At 30.2% G+C, this 24,047-nt stretch overlaps 4 protein-coding genes across 11 annotated transcripts in view; 1 reads left to right on the forward strand and 3 right to left on the reverse strand.

Moving 5' to 3' along the window:
* The window catches only part of Ss (aryl hydrocarbon receptor spineless), a 199,051-nt gene extending 192,265 nt beyond the window's left edge, over positions 1–6,786 (reverse strand). For all 3 annotated transcript variants that reach the window (XR_014436620.1, XR_014436621.1, XR_014436619.1), the window contains exons 1-3: positions 6,432–6,786; positions 6,160–6,221; positions 5,552–5,651 (exon numbers count right to left, since the gene is read on the reverse strand). The gene's annotated coding sequence lies outside the window, so the exon portion shown is untranslated. The remainder of the gene's footprint in view (positions 1–5,551; positions 5,652–6,159; positions 6,222–6,431) is intronic.
* Positions 6,787–7,560: 774 nt separating this feature from the next.
* On the forward strand, positions 7,561–14,173 carry LOC145965049 (transmembrane protein 164). Of its 5 annotated transcripts, none has more exons than XR_014436593.1 (7): positions 7,635–7,788; positions 8,210–8,554; positions 8,659–8,775; positions 8,859–8,937; positions 9,080–9,180; positions 9,261–9,597; positions 9,784–14,173. XR_014436593.1 is itself a non-coding variant. In XM_083088322.1 (6 exons), the coding sequence occupies exons 2-6, from the start codon at positions 8,237–8,239 to the stop codon at positions 9,543–9,545; spliced, it is 900 nt and encodes a 299-aa protein (XP_082944448.1). In that variant the 5' UTR covers positions 7,561–7,579; positions 8,210–8,236; the 3' UTR covers positions 9,546–14,173. The 5 variants fall into 5 exon arrangements, 3 of the variants coding, with proteins under 3 accessions (XP_082944448.1, XP_082944446.1, XP_082944447.1); XR_014436592.1 differs by having other exon boundaries at positions 9,802–14,173; XM_083088322.1 differs by lacking the exon at positions 7,635–7,788 and adding an exon at positions 7,561–7,579 and having other exon boundaries at positions 9,261–14,173.
* Positions 14,174–14,266: 93 nt separating this feature from the next.
* Positions 14,267–17,862, reverse strand: Fsn (F-box synaptic protein). The gene is made up of 4 exons (XM_083088323.1): positions 17,526–17,862; positions 16,839–17,112; positions 16,591–16,681; positions 14,267–16,417 (listed from the first exon to the last, which is right to left on the reverse strand). Exons 1-4 carry the CDS (start codon positions 17,828–17,830, stop codon positions 16,323–16,325), a joined length of 765 nt encoding a protein of 254 aa, XP_082944449.1. The 5' UTR covers positions 17,831–17,862; the 3' UTR covers positions 14,267–16,322.
* A 569-nt stretch (positions 17,863–18,431) lies between these two features.
* On the reverse strand, positions 18,432–21,996 carry LOC145965429 (spermine oxidase). Of its 2 annotated transcripts, none has more exons than XM_083088967.1 (7): positions 21,816–21,996; positions 21,369–21,590; positions 20,811–21,161; positions 19,984–20,130; positions 19,320–19,645; positions 18,930–19,208; positions 18,432–18,752 (listed from the first exon to the last, which is right to left on the reverse strand). In XM_083088967.1, the coding sequence occupies exons 1-7, from the start codon at positions 21,866–21,868 to the stop codon at positions 18,580–18,582; spliced, it is 1,551 nt and encodes a 516-aa protein (XP_082945093.1). In that variant the 5' UTR covers positions 21,869–21,996; the 3' UTR covers positions 18,432–18,579. The 2 variants fall into 2 exon arrangements, with proteins under 2 accessions (XP_082945093.1, XP_082945092.1); XM_083088966.1 differs by having other exon boundaries at positions 19,984–20,175.
* Between the last annotated feature and the right edge of the window lie 2,051 nt (positions 21,997–24,047).

Genomic DNA, 24,047 nt, shown 5'->3' on the forward strand with positions numbered 1-24,047 from the left:
ACTGCAATGTATTATTAAATTTTAATTATAAAAACAATGCTCATGCATTGTTTGGACAATTTTTTTTTAATTTATCAAAAATCAATCAAAGTACGCTATTATAAATAATGCGACAAGAATTATGCAGAGAGAAGAACTTATTCCATCGTTTACCAAAACTTTTGTTATACGATAAATAATTATAAATATTTTCGTTTTATTTTATAATTTACATTATTTGCCATAAAAAATCAATGTCGGGCGAGTAAAGAGAAAAATATAACAATTTTAAAATGATATTAGAAAAATAACACGGTATTCCGAAGCAAAAGTATGGGAGTATGCGCGCGCGGGACGAAAAGTTAATGTAATTTATCCTATTACTGCATTTTGTCGGCAAGTCGTTACTTTATCTCATAAACCGACATTAAGAGATGGCCAATTATAGTCCGCCATGTTGAAATGACAATTACTTGTAATAATACTAAGCGCGTATAAAGTTGATCGTGAAAAGAACACTTTCAAAGCCAGTAAGAGAAAATCACTTGTGGATGCCGATAGAAATTTTTTATAAAACAAATCATAATTTTTTGCGCCAAAAATAATCATATGTTTTAATCGAAAGTCTATTATTAGTTACTATATTTATGTTTAATAGAATGTTAGTGTAAATTAAACATTTTCTGATGAAGGAAATACATTCGGATCAAAATATTAATGCAGTGTATCAGATGAATAATATTATATGTTATATACTGTCATATTTAAACTTGATTTATAGAGCATTTATAGAACAGAAAATTCCAGTTATTTCCAATTGTTTAGATTGGAAGATGATATTGTTATAATAAAATTTTCAAGAAATTAATTATTATAAGCTACAGAGAAAGAGAGAGATTACTTATAAGTAATTATTATCAAGAAACATAAATTATTGTTAAGAAATATAATTAATTTCTCTTTTTACATATATTATTTCGCATTTTGCCTTAAGAATGAATATGGTCAATGCCATGTAATATATCAACATCCATTTTCCGATAATTCGCGATAATCGGCGAACATGACACGACCGATATCACCGTATGTGGACGCGTTTTTCATGTATTTCTCCGATTACCGAACGAGAACTCGGCATACATACATATATATGTATATATCCGGCGACCGCAATTTACGACTTGGAAGGTTGCGCGCGAGAACGGATTAGCATCTGGGAAACTTTGTGTCACGTACGCTCTTTTTTTTATTTAGCTTCGCCGCCGATGCATAAAAGAGGTTCATTTTTTTTCATATCGCGAATCAAGATAGCTGGTGTCTAAAGCGCAAAGCTCCACAAGCCCACGGGCGCTCGCGTACTTTACACTCGGCAATTTAAGTGCACGTGCGCGGTGTAAATATGTGTGTGTGTGTGTGTGTGTATACACACACACACACACACACACGCGGTTGGCGGCATATCCCGCGTGTGCTTAAATCGTGATAATATCCGCGGCGTATATGTCACAAGTGTATAAAGTTAACAATGCTTAATAATGCACGGGGCCGGCCGGGCCGATCCGCGGTATCGATAACTGTCAGCCCGTTTAATGTCACTTTCAAATATCGATAACGGGGAGGGGGGGGGGGAGGAGGAGGAAACCTAACAACTGCATATTCCCACGTATGTATGTGTGTTGTTGAAAAATTTTTATCGGTCGCACGACACACCGTATCACGCGCACGAAATATCGGCATTCGTTCGTCACAACACACGCCGGACGCGCAACACGTTTTTATTATGCTAAACCGCGTACCGCGGACTTTATTACCGGCTTCTCCCCCTCCCCGCCCCCTCTCTGTGTCCCTCTAATTCTACCGTTGAAACGACAGTGTCGTAACAGTAAATCCGCAGGCCTGTTAATCACGCGTCTACGGCTATCGATTCTGGGTGCTGTAACGACCCATCGACTGAATAACGCGTCGACGATAATCCATCGCGGTCGCAATAAATACCGGCAATTACGGACTCGCGGTGAAATTACAATATTTTCCCTCCTCGCGTGTTGGTATCGCGGTCCTTTATCTCTATGCGTTGAAATGACAATTCGCGAGGACGATATCGGTGATGCAAATGCTCCGTTTGCGTTTTACGTCAAACGTCAACGAGGGGACTCGTCTCTTCCTAAAGTTTCCCATAAACGTGACAAATGTGAAAATGTGAAAAATTGGCGTGCAACGCCAATAAAGATAATATATATAATATATAATATGAAATCGATATCGTAGAAATATTTAGATGCTAGTTACAGCTGTGTTTAATTTATGTCATACTTGACACCTTTCTAAAAATATAATGATCGATTTCGGCTAAGATATGATATATACACAGAAAAAAAATAAGCGTCAAATCAAAACTTATATACTTAAACTAACGCGTTCATTGTTTCGTATATACGCAACAATTTATAATCTTCTTAGAAGAATTTAATAATTTTAAATTTCAACAATATTATGTCTTATTTTAATATTGTAATTGTCACTACAAGAATATATAATTATTTAATTCTATTTAAAGAAAATTATAATCTTTGATTTAAAAATGTTATTTTTTATCTAACATTGTTTCTTTTCCATTCAAGAAAATTAAATCTTAAATCATAAGAATATATTTTTCTTGATTGAACTATATAAAATGGCTTCATTCAAGCAATTATTCAAGCAATTATATTTTTCTTTAATTAACGCAATATAATTTCATTTCAAGATTTTCATGTTAAAATTAAATATATTTTCAAAACAAGAATATCCTTTTTTTCTGTGTATGCAGAGAAAATTCAACCACGGAACTCTCATATTATTTATCGATAATAAAAAGAAATAGCGCTCTAAACATCCGAAGAGATCGATTCGCATCGATACAAGCTCTGCCGAGGATAATCGTGAAAACTGAAGCTATTCTAGCATCTCGCAGAAGCCATCTCGAGCAACACCCCTTTGGTATTCTTCGTTCCGAAGGATGGTTAACGCGGATCGTTGGTAGCGACCCTGGCGACCCCCGACAGGCTGCGAAAGTGCGGGTTCGGTGGAAAAGGCTTAAAAAAAAGGACGGAAAAAAAAATCGAGAAAACACGAACGCGAGCGCACACACGCGACCAAGATGGCGTCGCGCGGTTGTTCGATATATGTATATATATATATGTATATATATACGATGTAGAGACAGGATACGCGAGGGAGAGACGCGAGAGCGCGCGGAGCAGGAATGGAAGCCGCAAAAGGAGAATGGGGATAATTGCGCGCGAGGCAATGCACGAGGCTCCTCCCCTTATTCAGGCCTAAAGCCTGCAACTGCAAGTGCCAAGCTGCTCACTTTGCGGTGCGCACACATGACACGTTCGGCCGCTCGCGACGCGCATCCCGCAGCGTTGATGCCGCGCGCTCCGCCTTTGCGCTTATCGCTTACTCTCTCTTGTGCGAATGCGTTTGTTGCACGTGTGAATGTATACTGTGTACGAATGTCCCGTATGTGCGTGCTCCCGTATGTTTGTACTCGACGATGGCCAGGACTCTCTCCCTGGAAATCTGACTCATTCGACGACGTTCGTTGCATATGTCTATCGATCCATTTTTTCTCTCCTTTCACATTTGACGGATTTCGGGGAAAAAAATTCGAGAGACGAAAAATAAACGATCCTTCTCCTCCCCCTCTCTCATGCTTCGCGTCTCTCTCTCCCTTGAGCGACTGACGTTTGATGTTTGACGAATGACGTTGTGCAAGAATGGATTAATGGATTAATAATATTTTCATTGAATTGAGAAATGAGATAGAGAAACTTATATAACGAACGCGACAATATTTTGAATTTTATATGTCTTTAATTTAATTTACTCAAAACTACTTGGTAAATTTTTTCATATTATGATAATAAATTAAGCGTTTAATAAATTTGGGTAGAAACCACCATGGTCCTAACTAACATTAAATTCGTACGAATAAATAGTAACAATAGTGACGACATTAACATTTTTCTCAAACTATAGGAATTGGAAAGCATAATCTTTTCAAAATCTAATGAGAGAAAATATGACTTATATAACGAAAGATAATATCTATATAACGAGAGAATCTTAAATATCAAAATCTTTTAAAATCATCTGCGTAATAATAATAAAAAGTTAAATGCATTTGAAAAAATATGACATTCAATAATTGAATGTAATAATCAAAATGTCATTGCTTTAAAATACCATCGGGAATTATTTTAGACAAAAGAACAGATAATTTACAATTTCTATTTGTGCAAAGCATGCTTCAAGTATGAGATTTACTAAATTCTTTATCAATAATATTAAAAGAGAATTTTATTTGAAAGTGCGAAAAAAATTGTAAGACATACAAAACGCTGAATAAAAATTGCTGCTATAAAATCTACTATTAAAATTTACACGCTGCTTGCACAAACAGTTCTTCTTGTATGATTATTTTCATAATTGAAGTATATTCTTTGACGAGATAAAAGTCTTTAAGACTAAAGTCGTGAAATTCTAGGAATATGAATCGGAGGCGTGCCGGGTTATAAATTCAGCGCTTTCGCCTCCATTACGAGAAATATATATGTACATACGTCGGTTATTTCCATAAAAAAAACATCAAGCATAAAAAAATGTATAGATGTAGTAACGAGAGATTATACTGCCGGATTTAATATTTATGAATATACTTACAATTAGTTATCACTATAACGACTCACGACTGTAATGGCTGTGTAGAATTTCATGCAAGATATAACACATAAACGCAATAAAAAAATTTTTAAATTTATGTAAATATTACATGTATAATGTATACATAATATATATTATACATATATTTACATAAATTTAAAAATTTTTCTATTGCGTTTACGTGTGTTATATCTTGCATGAAATTCTACACATAGCTATTACAGTCGTGGATCGCTGATAATGATAATTAAGTCACATTTATAAATATTAAAAATTCGGCGATATAATATCTCTCATTACTATAATACATTTTTATACTTGGTATTTTTCTTAAGGAAATAACCAATGTATGTATGTATATATATACATATTTCTCGTACTAAAGGCGAATGCGCTGAATTCATATCCCGGCACGTCTCCGATTCTTATCCCTAAAATTTATTTATTTATTAATAATATGAACCAGATTTAAAAGTCATCATTTCTATTATAGCTTTAAGATATTGTTTAAACTTCTAGATAAAACGATTGTTATACAATATCTTTAATTCTAATTTTACATGAAAGTGACTGTATCATGATAGTGTTATATATGTATATGTTATTGCACAGCACGTATAGATATGAGATTAAATAGTAAAGGATATTTTACTATATAAATTCTTACAAAACTGATATAAAATGTATTATTTTATTTTAATTGCATGAATGGTATCAATTAGTTACAACTCATATTTAAAATGATAATGATAAAATCTAATATGCTTTTAAAAATAAATAAATGCAATAAAACTGCAAAATATTGTATTAAAAATCGTTTGTCTAATTTGATTTATATAATATTAATTTTTAACAAAAAACTCACCATTTATGTATTCGTCCAAACCTTTTGTTTCATCATTTGACCAATACCACATGTCTTATCCTTCTGCATGTTTTATTCTTCCAGATCCTTGCAGCAATTACTATAAAAGAAGAAGCAAACTTTAATTAAAATGTTGCATTTTCTTCATTTATTATGTTTTTTATTATTTTAAACAATCAGTTATATTTGTTTTTAATATAACATTATTATTGATATGATTATGTCATTATAACATATATATAAATTTATTAAAAATAGCTATTACACAAGCATACAAATAATTAAATAATAATTGTAAAATAAGCAAAATAAAATTATGAATTATGAAATTATAAATTAAAAGAGACATAGGAAATCTGATCTTTTATTCCAATGATAAATTTAACTGAAAGTTTTAATCCATATAATATTTTATATTTCAAATTTTTCTGTTATATTTCATATTTGCGAAGACAATATTCCTCTAAATTATTATTGTTTTATTTATATATTTATTACATATTATGTAAATTATGTTTTCTAATCGATATTATATACACACATACAATAACAGAAGTATACATGTATTGATAATTAAATTTCTTCAATTAACTATAAAATGGACTTACCGATAATTCGGTAGATGTTTTGTTTCGGTAAATGTTCGGTAGGTGATTGTAGATCACTGTACCTATAAAAAATAATGAAATAAATTAAAATAAGCAGATTATTAGATTTTGATATCGAGAATGTTATTGATGAATATTATGTATCTTGCATTGTATATTTATATATTTATTTATTATATAAATTATGTTTTCTAATCGATATTATATACAACAATAAAAATATACATATATCGATAATTAAACTTCTTCAATAACTGCAAAGTGGAACTTACCGATAATTCGGTAGATGTTTGCTCGTAGATCGTTATAAAAAATAACGAAATAAATGCAGCGGGTTAGATTTTGGGTAACGATGATCGTACGGCGTTTCATGGTATTCACTGCACTCAAGGTTAATCGAGTTAAATTTGACTAATTCGACGAGCGGCGACGACAAATAATACGAAACACGACACTCCCGATTAAACACACTCGCGACTTCCGATATTTCATCACGAATACGCGATATCGACGATAAATATATACGCTGAAGAACACGGATTGAGGAATAAACGGTCGCGGACCGTTGGAGAAATTGGCGATTCGAAAAATTATTATCGGCTACGTCACTTCAACATCACGTGATGTGCACGTAATTAATATGGCGGGGATGCACCGTGCGCATACTTCACACCACTCGTTGCACTTAGGATTAATCGAACTAGATCTTCCGCTGATTTTAACGTTAATACGAGCTGCAAGCGACGATGGACATATGTACGAATAATGCGACGATTCCTTCATCGCTCCCGATATATTGATGCGAATATATCGATCGATGAAATACGCGTAAAACGACAGATCGACGAGAGAGAAAGAACCCGGCACGTTAACAATTCGCGACAATTCACTCCGAAATTTGATACGAGTGACAAGTATGACGTAGGATGCATACAACTTCATGCGGTTAAGGTTATCGAAGGACACTTGCCTTTTGGCATCGATATTGAGCGCCATTGAGGATACTCGGCGCGAAATATCACGGCTCTCGTTGATATATTGTTCGTTGCTCTCGATATATTTGATTATTTTCGCGATTGACGCGGTACCGATACGAGAAACGAGCGTAAAGCCGCTCGACAAGCGCGGGACTCGCGACGAGTAACTTTTCGAATGTCACGTGACACGACGTCACGTGACGTCACGTGACGTCACATGACGTCACATGACGTAGCAACATGGCGGAGCTGCGCAGTAGACGGAGCCCACTCGGCGATGCGTAATTTCGTCCTCGTTGCTCGTCGATGGTCGAACAAGGATGGATATTGGAGTCTTCGAGTGAAACGGAGTGATATTATGTTCTTGTGCGCGTGTTTCGAGTGCACTCGCCTCCATTCGACGCACGTGTCGTTATCTGCAGGACGGATGACGAAGTATCGAGGTTAGTTTACCCGCGGAACATTTTCTCATCTTTGCTATTTACCGACCAGACGATCAATTTTAGTGGATTTGAGGGGGAAGTTTCGGATATCTCAAAATTCAATTTTGACAGTTCGGCATAAGTTGTTTTTATTTGAAGTGCGGATACAACGTAACCAGCACGGATCGCGTTCCGGTGGATGACATTCTTTCCGAACCTTTTTATTTTAGGTATCACGATTATATATATGCTAAATGATTGATATTTAGCAGCGAAATCAATGATAAAGCGTCATACTTGGAGAGAAAGAGCTTTCGTTAACACATAACCTTATCCGATTTTGTTAAAGTGATAGTCATGCCATTAAATGCTTTTAACACGATTTTTTTTTTACGATACGTAATATGTAAGTAAAAAATATCTAAATAATGATGCAGTGATAACACCTAACCTTCGTATCTCTCCTCATGTCACGTTTGTCATGTTAGTCACGTCTATTATTATGTTTGACCTCGATATGTTTGTCACGTTTGTCACGATTGTTAGAAAATATTAAAAATTCTAAATATTTATTATTCATAAAATATTTATTAGTCATAAAATATTTTCTATATATATTTGTTATTTATAGAATAGCTCATTTTGTTTCAGTTCTAAAGAAGAGATTAATTTAAGACAATGTTCGAGTGGGCATACGATGGTATAAATGGCTCCATACCGCGCAATGTCGGTCCAGAATGCGCAAATTACTTAAGTCTGAAGCGAAGGATAATAGAAACGCTGCTTATATCTGTATTTATTATATCCTGCATCGTATGGGGCTTAAAACATGTAACGTTACCAAAGAAATTGGCCTATGTCGGCGAAGACCGTGTAGGCAGGCGAGTCTTGCTAATTATAATGTCGTTAGTCCTGGGAATGGAGATTGGTTTTAAGTTTACTAGCAGGACTGTTATATATTTGTTAAATCCATGTCATATTACAACAATGTTACAGGTAAGCTTGATTTACTGTTTCAACTTTAGTGTTAAAGTAATTCGGTGCTTACTGGATGTTGAATTGAATTTTTTTGCTAATACATTTGTTTTGTTGCGATATAGTTGTATCTGCTGGCTGCGGATCCTAGTCCGACAGTAACTGCTATCTTTAGGATTCATTTGAATCTATTGAATGGACCAGTATTGGCATACTTGTTCCCAGAAACAGAATCTAGAATTGTAAGTTATGATTATATCGAGCAAATAATAATATCGAGCAAAATACAATTTTTATTGATAAAAATATATGTTCTTTTTTTTAGATATTTGCAGACAAATCAATGTATTATATTCAACATGGTTTGATGTTAGTAATACCATATTACTTGTTAAAAATTGGAGGTAATTATCTATATTTAAATACAAACAATAATGACAATCTATGTCTAATTCATTCATAGTCATCTTTTATATCATATTTCATCTTCCTGCTATTTTAAGAACAATAATTTTAAACATTACTGTTTTACTGTTTTAATTATAGGTGTATATAACGTCGAGCCTTTTTCTGATATGAGCTGGTCGATCCTCAGTTTTGGGCTCAATGCAGGATATCACTTTTGGATTCTTCAATGTGTTGCCTTGGTTTGTATGACTTCTTATTTGAATATTATAGACTTAATTTTTTTTTAATCTTTTTTTAAATATAATATTTTTTTGCGTAGCCTGTACAAGTGAATCTTAGCCACATGTTATGCGCAGCCATTTTGGATCCATTTGAAGGTCAAAATTATCGAATATGGGCAGTAACTCATCAATCGATATTATGTCCCATACTATCTAAACTGTTTAGTTATGGATCCAACTTTTTCTTAACCAAGTTTCCACCAACAAGAGTTAAGCCATCATTAGAATGCACAATTCCAAAAAAAAATCATACACATGAACAAAGTGAGAAATTACATGAAGACTCTAATACCTCAGGAAATGGTCATACACATTTTGATTAGTTTCATGGCAGAAAATGTTATATAAAGGTATATAAAACTTCACCTTCATCAAGTGAGTATTAATTATAAGTACATATCTACAAATATTTTTTTTATTGTAATATTTTAAAAGTGATATGAGAATATATATAATTTTGTGATATCTTCTCATATTGCAATATGCATTTGCATTATTAACTGTGCCGATAATAGTATTTACGCTCATATATATATGTAGGGGGATACATAGAAATATTAGATTTTTCTTCTTTTGCAGGCTAATAATATTTATAATTATATCTATTATAACTTCTTTAAAAACATCGTTTATATTAAAATTACTAAAAAAAGAGAGGAAAATTAACTTTCATAAATTTAACTTTTCATTATAAACTAAACATTTAAACAATAATTAATATATTCCCACTATAGATTTTTTTTTTATTGAATTTAAGTCCAGTAAACTCAATACAAAAGAGATATCTAACAGATAATTTGATCTTAGTACAATTATTAAGTGTGTTTGTTTTAATTTATTAGTCCATCAGATACCGATCCATAAATAATCATGAAATATAAATTTCTGTCTAAATGCTTATTATGTTTAATGCTGTGCATAGAATCTTATTGTCAGAGATAGTATGAGGCTTAAACTGACGTTCAATAGCAAAAATCATACATAGGCAATCTTAAAAATTGCACTACCTTTTATTAGAAAAGTGCACTATAAATCATTTCATACATTTTTATATTCATTTTCGCTATGTGAAATAAGAAAAAAATGTTCAAATAACGAAACTGCAATATTATATCTATTCTATATAACAGGCAAGCTAAATTCGAGATTTCATGATGAACCTCCTTAGTAACATGATCTGAAATGTGTTAAGATAATAATTATCCTACCTACAACACGTGATTATCATAAATAAACAAAAAAAATTTTATTTAAATTTGTTAATAATCGATATTATTAATGTTGTATTACTAATATTATATTATCAATTATTTTAAAAGTGTAATACTACTTTTTATTTTTATCATTTTCTTTCAATTTTTAGTTTCTGCAAGTATTTTTTAAAATTGTCATAATTAATTGCATTTCACATGGAGACAAACATTGTCTAATCATGTTCTCGAAACTGTCAAAACTTTGAATGATCATTATTAACCGTGAAGGTTTATAATTAAAGGTTTATAATACTGCCTTACTAATACTAAGAAAGGCAAATCGTGAAGTCTCCTAAACTTTCATAGTTTAAAAATATATATAATGTAGCATAGTATTTTGGCAGCACACATTGTTTAATTAATAATAATCCAGAAGCCATAAAGAATTGACAAGACAATTTGTAACACATTTATGTGGCAAATACAATGCTTTTATTTTAATAAATCCATGACTCTATTTGTGAAACTGGTCATGTATATAAAAATATTTTTATATGACCATTTCTACAATTTAATTCTTTACTATATGCATATATAAAAATATATTTGCATCACTAATTAGTGCAAATATGTAACATAGTGAGAAAATTTTAGAATGTGCTTTTTGCAGTATAGCACATTATGTCATAAAGAAAGTAGGAATAAAATACAGATATAAAATAAAAATATATAGTTAATATTATTTTGTACTTAAATACTATACACACACAAATTATAAATTAATCCTAGTATAACACATGCAAATTATAAATTAATCTTTTAAAGTAAACAGAAATTGAAACTATTTTGAATAACATAGAAATGTGAAATATATTATCTATATTTTAGATACTTTCAAATAAAACAGTTTATGTTTGTTGCTCATGTAGAATTAAATAAAAATGCATAAAAACTCCATAATTTCAGTAAGCTGCCATTAAAGAAATAATCTTATTTTTCGACGAATATTACTTATTTTACAGCTTGATATAGCATTGAATTTATATTATGGTATTAAAAATGATATTGATAATAATAATGTTATATATAGCAACACTATAGTATTGACTTACGAATGATATGAAAATAACTAACATATATTATTATGATACATTATATAATGTACCATATCATAACAATAATCTTACTGTTATAATTTAATTTACGAAATATTAATATACACGTGTATCAAATGCAAGAATTTGAATATTATTGTGTAAAAATTATGATTTTATCTTTAATTCAAAGATTAATGTCACTTGTGATATATTTTATTATGTGATATCCTAAAAAGATTTCTATATAATTAAATTCTAATATTTAGATTACAAAATCGCTATGTTAGTTGTTTTCATATCATTCATAAGTTAATACTATAGTGTTGCTGACATTATTATTATCATTTTATCAATATTATAACATAAATGTTATATCAAGCTGTAAAATGAGTAATATTCGTAAAATAAGATTATTTTTTTAATGGCAGCTTACTGAAATTGTGGAGATTTTATGCATTTTTATTTAATTCTTTATGAGTAACAAACATAAGCTGTTTTATTTGAGAAAGCAATCTATCTAAGATATAGATAATATATTTCACATTTTTATGTTATTCATAATAGTTTCAATTTCTGTTTAGTTTAAAAGATTAATCAAAAGTTTTATTATTATTTAATAGTATTTTTCCTTTGTTAGTTAGAGAAACTAGTCGATAGTATAATTTTTATATAATTGCTATATAATAACGCGAGGAAATACATATATTGTGGATAGTATACAAAAAGGATTATCTTTAAAAACTTTATATTGCAAAATATAATATTACTCAATTGACATCCACTTTTATAATGATAGAAGAAATATTGCATATATTATGAAAAAAATATATATAATTGGAATGAAGGTAATTAGTTAATTTACATATTTACATAAGTAAATATATTTTGTTAATATTCTCTATTTTTTATGGAATTTTTTCTATTGAATGATAATAAAGATTTTTATTCAAGGATAATAATTTAAAGAGATTTAAAGAGATTTAAAGAGATAGATCATGTAATAAATATGATATTAATTATTGATATTTAATTTTTTGTTTAATTTATGTTTCCCCAATGTGTAAGATTTGTCAAACTATAGACTACAATTAAGATGAATTTTGTGAGAAAAATTCTCTTTGTACACGCTTAGTAAAGTATATCTTATTTGTGTGTTTGTATAATTTTTCTCTTAATACAATATTATTCTCACTTAATATAATAATTATATATCAAATAAGTATAATAGGGAATCAAACTAAGAAAAAGAGAGATATATATATAATGTAAAATATGTATAATAGATTCAAATATTTCGTACCAAGAGTTTAATTCCTTAGAATCACATAGATATATGGTATAATGATAATTCTAATAGATATTACTATTTAGAAATCACAAATGTGATTATATATTTTTTTATTTAATAAATTTCTAATATGTTTGACATTTTTTTGAGCCAAATAAAATAAGCAGTTTCGTTGTTTGTATAATTTGTATAATTATTTTAAGAATAATTCCACGCATATAATAATATATGTAATATGCAACGCGCGCACACACATATACACAGGATATCCCACCCATAAGCGTGTCCTTTAATTAAAAAAAATCATAACAGATCATAACAAATATATTAAAGTAAACGAATATAATAATGTATAATTGGTAGAATTATTTTATAAATTACATAAGTTTTATGTCAATTTAAAAATTGACAAGCAATCTATATCTTTTCATTTTTGTTTCGTATAGTTTGCTTTCAATTTCTGTACATTAATTTTGTAATTAGATGACTGTGCATTAAGTTATAATAATGCACAGTCATCTAATGCAGAAAGATGGGATACTCTGTGTACATACATATATTTATATATTATTATATATTTTTATTAAATTTTCAAATATCTGCGAGTGCACCCATTTATTGATATTATAATTTAGATATATTTCTTGCAATTATAATCAAGAGTAAATTTCTCGTCAGTTTTAGCCTCATTTGTATTGTACTAACAGTATTGTACGAATGCCTGGCTTGTATAAAATGCGCCGCCAGAATGTAAATTGTTCACGATTTTATATATCGTATACTTCGCGTGCGTATTGCCTTTATACAAAATGCTGTACAAAAAAATACGCAATTATAAGTCTTATTCCTATCATAGAACATACAATCTGTAAATAATATTAAAGTCGAATACTACTTGGAATAATGTTCTGGCGATTTTATTGTACGTTTCATGACGATTTAATTGCATACGAATAAAGGGGGAAATTTTGCGATGCAATGCAAATGCGAAAGCCCGAAAAAAATTGCGAATTGAAATTTTTTCCAATAGAACGTTTAGCCGAGATCAATCGTAATAAAAATATAACGATTTGTACTGTAATGTACATGCGTATTTTAAAAAAATTCAAAAGAAAATTCCTTTCATCGCCCAAAACAATAATCGAGTTAATAACAGGTAGAGAAGAGCTTTTAACACTTAACTTCAATATTTATAAAGGCAAACTCTCTCTTGATGTAGTGCCATTGTGAATTCTCGAATTCACAAATTAATAATCAGGTATTGCAGGAGAGATATCTGAGATAAGTATACATAATACTATTACTATTATTTGCATTCAAATTGTAAAAATATTGTAAGATTTTGGATAAAATGAATAAAGGAATTGTCTGGATTTAGCTATAACTTTTATCTAGATTAAGAAAATAATACATTAAGATATATAATCTCCATAATGGTGGATTGGATATAAACAATATAAAGAAAATACAACGAAATATTTAGGAGATAAAGAAGAATAAAAGATAAGAATATTGGAATATAACATGATGAACGACAATCAATAGGTACATATGAAATAAAGTTTATTTCCCAAATATTTATAATTACTATGTACACGATTCTGTACAAAATTTTAGAAAAACTAATTCACGAATACTACATACAGCAAACGCAATCATCATAATAAATATGTACATTATAAATAATTCTTACTGATCATACCTAGTTCATTCTAAAATCTCATCGGTATTCAATCTTTTATATTAAAAACAGCACATTATTTATAAATACAGACTTAATACAGATTGTAATATACAATCTTTCATATTTATATCTATTTATATATGTATTTATCAACGTAAAATTTTCTAGACGATGAATGAAAAGGACAGATTTTAAAATTTTATGCAATTTTATGCAAGTATTTCTCTTGTGCATTCATTTATCCACAATAGTGGCATAAAAATTTATACAGCATATACATGGTAAAATGAGGTTGACTGGCAACATAGAGCCTAATATATGTAGAGTCTAAATGAGATCGCATTAATGCAATATGTAAGAATATTAAATGTTTAAAATACGAGAAAAAAATGCATTAGATAATGCTATATAATTATTGAATAATTTCTTTCTTTTTTCGCTTTTTTTTTTTAAAGAGAAATTAAAGTAGTATGTATTGTTATATGAAGATTTGGAGATTCGCATTCATTCCGTTCCAAAAAAGAAAAAAATTGTAAAATCTAGTTTTCTATTTAGGACGAATAATTTTTAGTGTGCTTATTGAATGAGGCCTTGCCTGAAAACCCGTTCTTTGTTTAATTTTAAGATGCTACATAACTATTTTTCGCAATTTGTTCTTGTACAAAAAATAATATAGCTATACTCAATGAACACTTTAAGTGGGACACCCTGTAATTCTATTATGTGAAGAATTGTCATTGAAAATTTTTTTCTGGTTTGATTATAATACAAAGAAAATAAGGAATAAATTGCAAAATTTCTATATTAGTTTTTTCTATATGTATATATGTAAACAATCAATCAATCATAATTAAATCAAACAGCAAAGAAATATGTTAATTTTAATTTTTACAGAAAAATTTTCGTATCATTTTTTTGTTACTAACAATATTTCATTCTCAATATATTATCAATATACTGTTATACTTAAAGTAATCAAAAAGAAAATGACCATTTTAGAAGAATACAATGAGTTCATTTGTTCTTACTGTCTAGCAATAAAAAATAAAAGATTGCAAAGTTGTAACGAGTGTCCTGAGATTAATATATATCATAAAGAGAAATGCCAAAAAATTGGAATGTCTTTATAAATATTATTTATGGCAATAACATAATATTATTATGGCAATAACGAATTAAAATAACGAAGTCGTTTTAAAAATAAAAATTTATAAAATTATTAAAGTATCATTCATTGTACTTTTCTGCATAATTAAATATAAATAATAATAAATAATAATAAATAATACTCTGCATGGAGGTATTAAGTATGATAAATATATTACTCATATATACATGTATGCTAAAGATTATTGATAACTCCCACAAATTTGAATTATAGCATTATTCATATAATCACATCATTTTAAAAAATATTTAAGTAAATATTACTATTTAATAAGTATTACTGAAACATTTTTAAACAATTATTTAAGAATTATTTAAACAATTATTTAAGAACTAATATTACTTAAAGCCTCCATGTGTAGATACATACACACATACAATAATCAAAATCACTCAATTTGACTATTCAAACAAACCAAGCCATTGTATGTACTGGATGATAAACTTTGCAGTCTAAATAAAATAAAATGTCTATTATTTACAATTATTGACCAAGTAATCTAGCAGGCACACATTCTCTGTAAAGAATATTGTACAGTTTGTAGTCATGTGCTCTGTTCTACTTAAACGTAGACAATGTCAATATAGTGCAGAAAACTTGGCATTAAGAATGCATTGTACAGCCTCAATTGTGAGCTTTTTGAGGATATGTTTTTCTCAAATGTAATGTGTTAGCCATCCAATGGTGGTCCTAAGTATACCATAGACACTTCTGTGTTTCCATAAACCGCTGATACTGATGGATATAATCTCTTATCTGGTAACCCTGTTTATTAAACCAACTTATAGAAGTGCACATATATTTCTATTTTAAGAATAAATGAAATATTCTTGAAGAAAAATAGAGAGGAAACGACAATTTCAAACTATGAATAAGAATAGAGTAATAAATTATAATCAATTTGCAGAAAAAAATGTAGGAAAACAAAAAAGTCATACCTCTGAAAGCTACACCCAGAAATTCATAATTCTTCTCGAAAGACAATGTATTATCGTCACAATCTAAAATTACTCTAATTCTCTCTCCAACCTGTAAATGAAATAGGAATATTTTTGAAAGAAGAAATATTTTTAAAGATTTGCTTTTATATTATAAAAAACACTAATATGCATATAAATGTAAAAATACAATGATAAATTATTAATTTACTTATATAAATAGGCATATATTTTGTAAATATAAATACCTGATACTTTGGAGCATTGTTGAGTAAAGGATAATTTCCCTGTGGATCTCCATTATGCAACAAGTGATTATCAACAAGATTCCAGCCCCAGGAGTGTTCATCAGAGCCAAGTAATGCTACATATCCATGACACAACAGAGGTGCTTCTTTAGTGGCTATTCCTATTACTGCTACTGTTCCTAAAGGTCCTTCCCAGATAACTTCCCAAGCATGACGTCCATGTCGGAAACCTATTTTGCCTCTACACGCATCCGTACTTTGCGCTACAGGATTTCTGTAAAGATATCAAGCAACTGGTGCGAGACATTTTGGATATCGTATTTCTCAGATTATTTTGTACTTTTAATATATATATATATATATATTATTATAATTTTTACTATAGCTTTAGAAAATTGCATTATATATATTTACACTAGCAATATATATTTGCTAAATCAGTTAGGAATAAGAAAAGAAAATTCAAAAATATTTCCTGAGTAAAACTTAACTAACTACAGTTCACATAAAAGAAAGTCCAGAGAAGTTAATTTTCCTCCACATAACTATATTTATTCCAATTGAGGACTGATTTATGTATAAGAGGCAATATTAAATTATGGCCAGTTAAAGATTGTTTTCAATGTGAAAACGTGGGAGACGCTCTTGACGATTAAGGATACGATTAAGATAACGTCCTGGACCAACCTGTGCAGGGTGAATCCGTTGGGTTTTATGTAAATATTCCGCGAACAGTCGTTCGGATTCCACGCATGATAAAACGCACGGAGCTTCGATTTGTACGTTGGAACTGACGACAACAAATCGGAACTGAGTGCCTCCTGCGCCAATTTTCTTATACAGTGCATCCGCCACACGTCATTGTTCTCATCATTAAGAAACCGGTACCATCGTTTGCACACCAGCGAGCAATTTCTCAACGTGTGCAGATCCAGATACGAGAATATCACTTCTAAAACATGATCAGATGCTCGCAGTGCTATATCGTCCATTTTGCCGGGTCTGTTTTAGGAGAGGAGCATAAACACACACATGCACACGGAAAACACTGCTCGTGCGTCAGAAACTATGCGCATGCAACAATGCGTTCGGAAATCCTACCCGTGGGGTAGAGTGACATTTAACCGACCAATCGGGATCGAGAAATGTTTGCTCCTTTTGTCCTGATTGATCGAGTGGATGTTACTTTACCCTGCGAGTAAGATTTCCGAATGTACTCTAGACAGGCACAGCCTGATATTTCGATTCTAGGGAATTTATCGAAACGCAGTGTATATCGAACGATACGCAAATTATAAAAGTACATCGTCACTCGTCGAATGAATAAGATTAAACTTGGATTTTTTTAACAACAATTTTAATTTATGATTCGAAAACGATATATTTGCGCTTGTTTATTCATTATCTGACTCTTCTTCTAATGTATTTATCACTTCCGAAATTGCAAAACATATTATTATATGAAAATTTGTTATTATATGAAAATTTGTTTTATCTTTACGTAAGATTAAATCCGCAAAAATATCTGAATTTATTCTAATACACGCAAAATTAACAACAGTTTTTTCTCGGCAAATGGAAAAACAGCTCACATATATTTTAAATAAATATATATATTTCGATTTATGAAAATATTTATACAAAATAAATATGATTCACAAAATGTACATATACCCGATTACTTGTAACACGTTTACATCACAAAATCAAAGCCTTTACATATACATTTTTGCTGGTCGAATCAAGACTTGGCGGGCACTTTTTTCGGCGGACCACCAAGTCGTTTTGTCAATTGAATGATTCTTTCCGCTTCACGAATACCGCTGAGCCTTGCACCATGCACGGTACTATAATGTCCTGGTATAGTAGCCTCACCCGCGAATAAAAGTATAGGCGGTACCGATTCACACGAATCTAGGAAACATGATATTGTATATGCGTGAGATGCTGAAGAGAACTGCTATGATCTAAATTATTAATAATATTTGACAATTGTCGATTTCAAAATTAAAAATTGAAAATTATGTATGTATCTCGACCAGAATATTAAGAATTATTTAGCTAGGTGTTCGCGAGTGAAACTTGAAATACCTGGTAATGGACTAGCCAAATCACATTGATGACCAATGGTGCTATCCATCGCCATGTAACTGTAAGCCCCAGAAAAATATTGATCCATGCACCATTTGGTCCTGAGAATGTTGGCTGGATAAGGTAAGGTGGAATCGCCGGTGAATTGACGAAGAAGCGTCGTCATCGATTCTACTATTTCTTCGTCGGAACATAGTTCCATGTCCATCGCTTCGCGTCCACATACCCAGGCACATAACACATGCTGAGAATTCAGCAATTCTTCTACGCTCACCACGCCTAAACGTTGAATAAATTATCATCTTGATTATATATTCTTTTAAGTTCTTCTAATATGACTGCAACGTTCAAATATTAATTAATAATATAATAATCATAAGAAACAACAACCTTTCACCCAATCATATCTATCCGCTAACTCTTCAGCGGACCAAGCCAAATTGATGCCACCCTCGCGCCAGACCCAGAAGGGCCTCGCGTATTCCAGGAAGATTTTGTTAACGTGCCCGTAGCCAAGCTTGTTGATCGCTTCGACTTTTTCGGCAGGTAATCCGGGTAAAAATAATTTCGCGTGCTGATGCTTTAGAACTCCGAGCGAAACGGTCACGATGACATAATCAGCGGGAAATTCCTCGCCATCGCGACATTTTATGATGGCCCGAGGGCACGCTTCATTCACTGTACCCCATCGAATGCAACTAACTGGCTTGCAATACCTTAACAAAATTTTTCTTTTAGAAAAAATTTTAAAAAGCCAGATGTCTACAAAACTATTTTCTGTAAAAGTACTTTTTTATATAGAAATTTATATAATTATTTTGTGTGTATGTGTATTAATATATAAAATAGTATATTAGGATAATGTTATAGATATTAATATATAAAATATTAAAGAGCAGGACATGTTGAAAATGTGCTCGGCAAAATGTTATGCCGAATAATGAAGCTTTTTATCTAATTTTTTAACTTCATGGCGTATTTTTCTTCGTGAAATAGATGTATTTTGATGAAACAAAAGATTAGATGCAATTGCCATTGAATCTTTTATACAAACTTGATGCAAGCACTAGGTAGATTTCGTAGCAGGGGAGCCAGCACTCCCACGTATCCTAAGGGCACTCTAATATTGCCACCGGGAATCTCGATATAGCTGCCGAATTGATCAGCTGAGACGAGCGAAAGATCATCTCCGCATCGACACCTTAAACAATTCGTCATACCGTACATCACTCTCGCAGCATCATATCTGCAAGTCAAGTGTCGTTCACATTATAATTTTAGAAGAAAAATATAGTTGAATCATAATTAATTATGCAGCGATGTGTAGTAGCTACATTTTTGCAAAAGTGCATTAAATCAAATTCATTTTTTGTCATTAAAACACAAAAATGCAAATAATTTTTCATAAAATAATGTTTGTGTATGACTAAACATATATATGATTTATTTCATTTACATATTTGTAAAATGTTAACAATTTAAAACAATGTTAATTAATTATAGGCAACTAATTTAAGTATTATTATTATTACATATAAAGTAACCACAATTTATTACAAGCGAATAATAACTTGTGTATTCTTTTAGAGAAAGTTGCCTGAATATATTTAAAATAAGTTATATCTAGTTATATAGTTTTATATGAGCGTTTTTATTATTTTTATAAAGTTTAATACCTATATATAGTTTTATTATTTTATTTTTATTATTATTTTTATTAAAAAAGAATTACAAAAAAGTTTATAAAATTTACATAAACTGCATTCTGTATCTTCTAATCAATTGATAATAAAACTTATCTATTATCCATTCGCCTGATTACTCTAATAAAATCTTTACTTCGCAGCTTAGAAAGCTTGCGAGTGACCTGGGCAACTGTACCGTTGCTCCTCCGGAAAGTTCTGCAGCTCCTGCTGAATTCTGATTCCCATAAAATTCAGCAACGTACCATGGGCACGGCCGCAGCCAAGGGCGAAAAGAGCCGCCGCTTGCTGCTCGATTTGCCGGAAAGTATGATACGCTGTGATGCTGACCGGAAGATCGATGGCTCTGCCATCACTGGTACAAAAGAGTCCGCGACTAGGATCCGGTCTGGAGAGCGGCGACTTCAGAAGACCTTCTTGCGCCGCCAAAGTAAATACCGGATTTGCCACGCAACCACCCTCAATCCATGTGGCACCCATTTCCGCCACCACATCGCCCAACCAGCAAGAATGGATTCGACCACCCGGTCTGAAATTAAAAGCAAATTCAACCAACTCTCGTAAAAATAAGTTAACAAAAATAAGATCTCATGATAATACGAATTGATTATATTTAAATATTGAGGTAACTAACAGAATGTTTAAAATGACTTCAAAAAACATATTATGTATATATTATATATGTGTGTGCTTTTATAATTTAATGTTAAGTTTAATTTTAATTTTTGGTTTCTACCTATCTGTCGCTTCTAAAATTGTAAAATTGTGAAAACCGCATTGAGCCAATCGATGCGCTGCTGATAATCCGGCCATACCAGCGCCTATGATAACTATACTTGGTTCTGGTTTGCACGGATCTATCACACATGGATTCAATTGACATGTTTCTAATTTTGTAGATTTTGTACATTTTGATATATCCTTTTTACTTCCTTCACCTTTATCCGATGAGAATAATCTGCAACGTAAGATTTTTTTGTAACATGATTTAATTTGCAAGTATTTGATAGGTATTAGTTTAGTTAATAAAATTTAATTTAATTTTTTAATTAACGTCACAAATTTTCAATAAATCACAAAATTAATAGTAAAAGTAAAAGTAATACATTTTAGAGAAAGTATAGAGTAAAAGTAATACATTTTAGAGAAGTATAGAGAAGAAATATTATATCATTCTGCATACCTTGTAAGAAATCGCTGCAACTTCCAGGATGATACCCTGGATCGCGAAAGCATTTCATTGATTGTAATTTATTAAAATCAATGGATTTATTGTAAAAAATATTCAATTTTTAAATTTAGATTTATAAAGGTAGATTGCTATGAAAAAGACATGTCATTTGCAAACAAAGAACTTCGGCCATTCTGACCGTCTACTGTTGTTCTTTTTTACGATTCGATAATCGAACTATAATAAAATCGAGATATAAAATAATATTAATGAATATCATATGATAATATGGTATTATTTATAGTATGAATTCCAGTAAATCAGAGTACTATTCAATTACATTTTATCTATTGTGAATATAATATTTATTATAATTTAAACTAAAAAGACTTAATTTTGTTACATTTAAAATTTGCGAAATTTTAAAATAGAGAGCAAACAAAAATGCCAAAACATTTTTCTTTTTTCAAATTTATTTATCAAAAGTATTTATTTTCCTCTTTTTAGTTTAAATTATAATAAATATTACATACACAGTTACTTTTTAATCTTTCAATTTTATAATAGCATTTATTACGAATAGTGCATGATTTTGACTTTGACTGAATCGTACTTCTCTCCTGTTCTTTATCCCTTACGCTTTATGATATAATAAAGTGCATTTTTAATGATTTTCATATATCTTCATAGATTCTCACACTTTTTACACTCAAATATAATCTTGCATCATGAGTAACAATCGATTGAATGACTAATAATTAATTTCTAATGTATTAATTTGCATTTTGCTCTATATCGATAAAAATAAAAGATTTGGAATCACGTTTATGCGCGCGTTATAAAAAAATATCAATAATCTGGAGCAAGAACTGACACCCCATTACGTAATTCAAAAAATACAAAAAAACAGAAGGTAGGAAATATTACACAGCGCAAATTTCGGTCATCTTTTTAATCTATTTTCAACGTGATATTAATATTATACGTTAGAAAAAATATTAGACAATAACATATGAAATTATATAAATCAGATGCAGATAGCATTGTAATATCTGCATGTCGATTATGAAACGATTTATATAATTTCATATTATTGTCTAATATTGTTTAATGAGTAATATAATGATACGCCGTTAAATTTCTTTTCTAGATACGATCACGATCAACATCGAAAATTATTTATTATATAACTATATGATTTATTAACTTTTATAAATAACACATAATTAATATCTATATACATATCGCGACGAAAATTCTCGAATCGCATTTAATAGTAATTTATTCATTTAATCAACTAAGACTCATATATATATATATATATATATATATATATAGTAACAGAAATCTAAAATAATAAATTATTATTTCGATATGAAATCGATTTTTACGAGCAGAAATTATTTCTTTAATATTTATAGATATTTATAGAGTCGAATATAATATGTCTGCGATATTTTATCGTTTTATTTTTCAATCGCATTGAAATATAATTCGAATTGTGAGAACGCGCAATAAAGCAATTGAATCGTGGATCTAAACAATTAACATAATGAAAGGCTCTATATATCAATCTTTTAATAAATAATCATATAATTAAAAAATCTATATAATCTAAAATACTTCTATATACTTTAATATATCCCATGTATATATGTATATATGTATATGTTAGAATACATACGTAAAATATTTCGATGACGAACAAACAATAACACCGACCTTGGCGGCGTAAACAATAGCGCGCTAATGTTTATATGCCATAGCCTTGAAAAATGTTTCGGTAAAAAAATAATAATAACACGGTCTTTCGACCTAATTCGTTCGGCTCTATTATTATTCGCGCGTCGACACTCAAAGAGTAAAGTAGTGGTATACAAGACGCTCAGTTAAATCCTTTTCTAAACGCGATCGCGATCAATATCGAAAAATTATTTGCTGTGTTAAAATATGTAAAATATAATATAATATAATATGATATAATATAATATAAATATGTATTGTTTACGTCAAGGTCGGTATTATTGTCTGTCCGTCATCGAAATATTTTACGTACTTTAACATATTTATATTATATTATATTATAATATAAAATATAATATAATACAATATATTTCGATATGACGAACGGACAATAACACGGTGTTCGGCCTTGACGATGTAAACAATAGCGCGCTAGTCATACGGCTTGGTATTATTCATAAAGCGACACTCAAGCAGTAAAGATCGTAGTGCGAAATACGT

The sequence above is a fragment of the Camponotus vicinus genome, unplaced genomic scaffold (genome assembly GCF_025532165.1).
Source record: "Camponotus vicinus isolate PSW18456_S1 unplaced genomic scaffold, iyCamVici1.0 SCAF_14, whole genome shotgun sequence".
Classification (NCBI taxonomy): domain Eukaryota; kingdom Metazoa; phylum Arthropoda; class Insecta; order Hymenoptera; family Formicidae; genus Camponotus; species Camponotus vicinus.

Excerpts from the sequence above, each read along its gene's own strand:
- LOC145965049 (XM_083088322.1), top strand. The coding sequence starts at position 8,237 with ATGTTCGAGTGGGCATACGATGGTATAAATGGCTCCATACCGCGCAAT. Across the intron at positions 8,555-8,658 it reads ATATTACAACAATGTTACAG|TTGTATCTGCTGGCTGCGGA; the intron begins GTAAGCTTGATT and ends GTTGCGATATAG. Across the intron at positions 8,776-8,858 it reads CAGAAACAGAATCTAGAATT|ATATTTGCAGACAAATCAAT; the intron begins GTAAGTTATGAT and ends TCTTTTTTTTAG.
- LOC145965429 (XM_083088966.1), bottom strand. The coding sequence starts at position 21,868 with ATGCTTTCGCGATCCAGGGTATCATCCTGGAAGTTGCAGCGATTTCTT. Across the intron at positions 20,176-20,810 it reads AACTTTCCGGAGGAGCAACG|ATATGATGCTGCGAGAGTGA; the intron begins GTACAGTTGCCC and ends CTTGACTTGCAG. Across the intron at positions 18,753-18,929 it reads TTTGGCTAGTCCATTACCAG|ATTCGTGTGAATCGGTACCG; the intron begins GTATTTCAAGTT and ends CATGTTTCCTAG.
- Fsn (XM_083088323.1), bottom strand. The coding sequence starts at position 17,830 with ATGGACGATATAGCACTGCGAGCATCTGATCATGTTTTAGAAGTGATA. Across the intron at positions 17,113-17,525 it reads AACGGATTCACCCTGCACAG|AAATCCTGTAGCGCAAAGTA; the intron begins GTTGGTCCAGGA and ends ATATCTTTACAG. Across the intron at positions 16,418-16,590 it reads TCTGGGTGTAGCTTTCAGAG|GGTTACCAGATAAGAGATTA; the intron begins GTATGACTTTTT and ends TTTAATAAACAG.